The 5162-nt window shown below is 43.5% G+C and overlaps 1 protein-coding gene across 16 annotated transcripts in view; it reads left to right on the forward strand.

Moving 5' to 3' along the window:
* SYNRG (synergin gamma) overlaps positions 1-5162 on the forward strand; it is a 100300-nt gene that overhangs the window by 86678 nt on the left and 8460 nt on the right. For 6 of the 16 annotated variants that reach the window (XM_030881896.3, XM_030881897.3, XM_060291198.2 and 3 more), the window contains 3 exons: positions 3229-3312; positions 3647-3757; positions 4113-4148. In XM_030881896.3, the coding sequence (XP_030737756.2) occupies positions 3229-3312; positions 3647-3757; positions 4113-4148 (231 nt within the window). The remainder of the gene's footprint in view (positions 1-3228; positions 3313-3646; positions 3758-4112; positions 4149-5162) is intronic. The other 10 variants (XM_030881901.3, XM_030881894.3, XM_030881899.3 and 7 more) reach the window with 3 other exon arrangements.

Below are 5162 nucleotides of genomic sequence, written 5' to 3' on the forward strand. Positions count from 1 at the left end.
AAAATATTAATAATGTAGATTAAACTTAAAAGTATGCTGTGTCTGTAGCTGTTATGTTGTGAGTAGAACCAAAAGTTGAGGAAAGATTGTCCAGTATTCAGGAACTATTATCTGATTCAGCGAAGAAGTCACTCATATATTTGACAGACAAGTGAAGTTCTGAAGTAGGTCTGAGTCATTTCAGTCTAGCCCTAGTCCTTCACATGAAAACATCAGCCTTCGCCTCAGAACTAACAGTCTTTCAGGAAAGCAAGCAAAGGTGGTTGATCTAAGAGTTGGGCAAAAATCCAAGAAAGCATTTTGTGAGAACAAGATACTACGTGGACTCTGCAGTAGAGATGATGGTATATTTTATTATTTGTAAATGGTGTGCTGCACATTCTTTGTATCAGTAAAATTTATAATCAGCTTACATACGAGTGTGGGTTTATGTGTGTGTGTGTATTTATATGCGTGCACACATGCGTCTTCCTCTTTGGAAAGTCAGTTCTTAATAGTCGGGGAGGGGAGCAGTTTTGCCCCAAATTAGCCAGGGATCCTACATGCAGAGGACAGGTCTTACAGGTCTTTTAAGCTCGTCTTACAATTATCCAGCTTAAAATGTCAATGGTGCCAAGTTTGAGAGACTCTGCTCTAGAGCATATATAAGAAAAATAAATTAGTTCATGTATACCTAACTTTTACACATTAAGAATCCAAAATCTTTTTTTCTTAATTGTTTTAATTGAAGTATAATTGATTTACAATGTTGTGTTAATTTCTGCTGTACAGCAAAATGATTCAGTTATACATAACATACATTCCTTTTTTAACATTCTTTTCCATTATGGTTTATCACAGGATATTGAATATAGTTCCCTGTGCTATACAGTAGGACCTTGTTGTTTATCCATTCTGTATGTAGTAGTTTGTATCTGCTAACCCCAAACTCCCAGTCCATCCCTCCCCCAACCCCTGCCCCCTGTGCAGCCACCAGTCTGTTCTCTATGTCTGTGATTCTGTTTTTGTTTCATAGATAGGTTCATTTGTGTCATATTTTAGATTCCACATAGAAGTGATATCATATGGTATTTGTCTTTCTCTTTCTGGCTTAATTCACTTAGTATGATAATCTCTAGTTCCATCCATGTTGCTGCAAAGGGCATTATTTCGTTCTTTTTTATGGCTGAGTAGTATTCCATTGTATATATGTGCCACATCTTTACCCATTCATCTGTTGATGGACATTTAGGTTGTTTCCATGTCTTGGCTATTGTAAATAGTGCTGCTGTGAACATAGGGGTGCGTGTATATCTTTTTGAATTATAGTTTTGTCTGAATATATGCCCAGGAATGCGATTGCTGGATCCTATGGTAATTCTATTTTTAGTTTTCTGAGGAACCTCCATACTGTTTTCCATAGTGACTGCACCAACTTATATTCCCACCAACAGTGCAGGAGGGTTCCCTTTTCTCCACACCCTCTCCAGCATTTGTTACTTGTAGACTTTTTAACGATGGCCATTCTGACCGGTGTGAGGTGGTACCTCATTGTAGTTTTCATTTGCATTTCTCTAATAATTAGTGATGTTGAGCATCTTTTCATGTGCCTATTGGCCATCTGTATTTCTTCTTTGAAGAAATGTCTGTTTAGGTCCTCTGCCCATTTTTCGATTGGGTTGTTTTTTTGCTATTGAGTTATATGAGCTGTTTGTATATTTTGGAAATTAAGCCCATGTCGGTTGCATCATTTGCAAATGTTTTCTACCATTCTGGTTTTTTGCTTTGTTTTTCTGCTTTTCTTTGGTCGTTTTTGTCTTGTTTTATTATTCAGGTGTTTTTCGTAGTTGAGGAATAACATACATACAATGAAATGCACAGATCTTAAATGCATAGTTGGACCAGTTTTGACAAATGCACACAACCATGTAGCACACACCCCATCGGTATATGGAGTGTTTTCATCACCCCCTAAAGTTCCCTTTTGCCCCTTCCCAGTCAATCCCCTGATCTGACTCCAAAAGCAGCCAGTGATCCATTTTCTGTAGATTTCCATCACCATAGATTTGCCTGTTCTAGAACTTAATATAAATGAAATTATGTAGTGTATATATATTCTTGTGTCAGCTTCTTCTACATAGCATGTTGTAAAAATTCATCTGTGTTGTGTGTATCAGTTTGATCCCTTTTGTCACTGAGTAATATTCCAATGTATTAATATACTATGTTTTTTGAATCCATCTTCTTGTTTAAAGATGCATGCTCTTTCCAGTTTTGGCTAATATGAATAGAGCTATGAACACTTCTTGTATAAGACTTTTGTTAACATGTTTTCATTTCTCTTAGATAAAAATATCTAGAAATTGCAAGCTCATATAATAGATGTGCATTTTAACTTTTAAGAAATTAACAGCTTTCGATCATTGGGCTTTTCATCATTGGGTGACACGCTCCCTATTTCATAGATTTTTTGGTAAGGAATAAATTAAATAATGTATGTAGAGAGCCTAGTGTACTGCTTAGCACAGGTAAAGACTTGACCTGTTAGCTGTTAATATATTTATTCTCCCTAGCCGATAACATCCAGATCTCTCGTTCTTGAGTGCTAGGCCTGTATACCCATCTGCCTGCTCATATAGCATCAGAACTCAGCTGTCCCACAGGCAGCTTCGACACGGCTTGTACCAAATTGAACTCTTCTTCCCAGTCTCCATCCCCAAACTGGTTCTCCTCTCACGTGCCCCGTTAGGGTGAATCCTTTCAGTTGCCCAGTCCCCTCCCCTCCTCGCACATCTAACAGATCCACCAGGCCTGTTGATTCTTCGGCCTTAATAGCTCTTCATGTGTCCATTTCTCTCCATTCCGCACTGTTGCTCCCTCAGTTCTGACCTTCAGGACCCGTCTCCCGGTTCGCTACTGCAGCCTTGTAACAGAGGCCCAGACCCCCAGTTCAGTGCCTGCCTGCATTGCAACCAGAGGGTTCTGTCCAGAGTACAAACCTGATCCTGTCACAATCTAGTTACAACCCTTAGGGCTTCCCAGGATAGAGTCTCAACCCCTCATATTCCTTTCAAGGCCTTCGTGCTCCAGTTTCATCTCCTCCCTCCTTCTGTAAGCTTGGCTCGCACTCCCTAGACTTCTTCTCATACCTGATCTTTTGCTTAGAGGCCTTTGCCCAGGCTGCTTATTCTACATAGAGTAGATACCCTTCCCTCCCCTACCTCATCCTACCCTACCCCTTTCACCTAGCAAACACCCATCAGGACTCAGCCACCGTGTTTGGAAGTTCTCAGAAGCATTCTCTGCCACCACGCTCCTTTCCCCTTGAGTCGGGTAAGTGCCCCACCCCTTCCCCCTTGTGCTCCGGCGCTCGGTCCTTACGCCTAGTGTGGGTCTCGTGGCACAGTGTGGCCTGACACCCACCTCGCCCTGACCCTAAACAGCTCTCAGAGGACAGGGACCATTTTGTGCTCATCCTAACACCCCTAGCAACTAGAACACAGCAGGGCAGGTACTCGGTAAACGTCTGGGAAATGGAATAATTGTACTGGTGGTGGTAGAGAGTGGACTGAATTTGCTGCTGGACCTGTTGGGATGTTTGATCAGGGAGTGAAACCAGCAGCGTGTGGAATTCCTGGCTTCTTACCCGTTTGTCTTGTCCTCACAGCCTGATGAAAATTCACTGGATTTTTCCTCTTGTATGCTACGGCCCGGGATTAAAAACGCTCAGGAGCTTGCTTGTGGGGTGTGCCTTTTAAACGTGGACTCCAGGAGCCGGGTAAGTCACCTGCCTTCCCCCCTCCCCTGCACGGGCTGCTTCCCTGACCGACCCGGCAGGCAATCCCATCTGGCCCTTCTCCACAAGGTCTGTGACCAGAGGAGGGGAGTTTATCAAGCCCTGAAATCTGACCACAGAAGCAGACATGTTCTTTCAAAGGGGCAGCGGGGGGGAGCTGTCGAGGGGTGGAGGCAGCTCCTGCCTTTCTAAGGAGTGGGCTTGTTGGCACGTGCCTGCCCACCCTCTGCACAGTGGGGTGGCAAGGAGAAAAGGTTACACCTGTAAGGACTCGTTTGGAGGCCAGAGGCCCTGTTCTGGGAATTTTGTTGACCTTATGGTTTCAACGTTATTTCAGAAAGAAGAGAAGCCTGCAGAAGAACATCCTAAAAAAGTATGAACCAGTTACGCGTTATCTTAGCGTCTCCATCTTAATTTTGAGTGTGGAAGGCAAATTCGATGATTCCACTGCCATCCTGAGCTGTTCCAATCATGGATCCTTTGCTGAGTCCTTTTCGTTCCCATAGTGTTTGATTCGGTCAACTAACATGTCTGTGCGGGTCCACTTCCGTCTGCTGTGCATGCTTGTGGCTCATAGCTGGCTTCTGGTGTTGCGGTTATTTTCCTCTGGGATGAACAGGGTAACAGGAAGAGCAGCTTCTGGAAGATGAAGTGGTAGTGACACACAGAATGAGATCAGAGAGCTTCAGGACTTGGCCGTTAGCAGACAAAAACAAATTGTTTGGGGTTTAGAGCTTTATTTATTTGTTTACTTGTTGAGCTTTACAAAACACCCCGGAAGTGATTGAGGTTAGGCCTGGCTGACTGTAACTTACCGGTAAGCCTTATTCATCTGGAAATCATTCTGCTGTGTTTAACATCTTTATTTTTTTACAAATCCTATACCTATTTGGACTTTTTAATGATGTCAGTTTGGTTATCAGCTCCGAATGGCATTAGACCCTAAGAGTCTTTAATCTTTCATTTGCTTTCATGATAGGACTGTAATCAGCCTCAGAAACTAAGGGATGGCATGTTATAGTCAAATGCCAGCCTCAGGGAAGGGCTGCTTTCTTCACAGAGAGATCAAAATGATCCCCAGCCCGTGGCTGTTTTTGTCCAGTGTCAGGACCCCTGCCAACCCCCACAGCCTCTGTCTGCCTTTTCTGGGAACAATTTGGCCTCCTTTTGCTGAAACTGGGTTTAACAGTAAAGATATTTTTATACCTTTAATTAGCGGCGAAAAACTTTCTCGCTTGAATTCCTGTGGCCACCTGCTCAGCTTTTGTGTGTGCGCCAGTTTGGCCTCAGCCTCTGTGAGCTGGAGAGGGGTCCGTGCCGGCTGCTGGTCAGTGCCCAGGTGTGGAGGGAGCCTGACTGGCCCCCCATGTGTGTTTCTTCCCGGCAG

The sequence above is a fragment of the Globicephala melas genome, chromosome 20 (genome assembly GCF_963455315.2).
Source record: "Globicephala melas chromosome 20, mGloMel1.2, whole genome shotgun sequence".
Taxonomy (NCBI): domain Eukaryota; kingdom Metazoa; phylum Chordata; class Mammalia; order Artiodactyla; family Delphinidae; genus Globicephala; species Globicephala melas.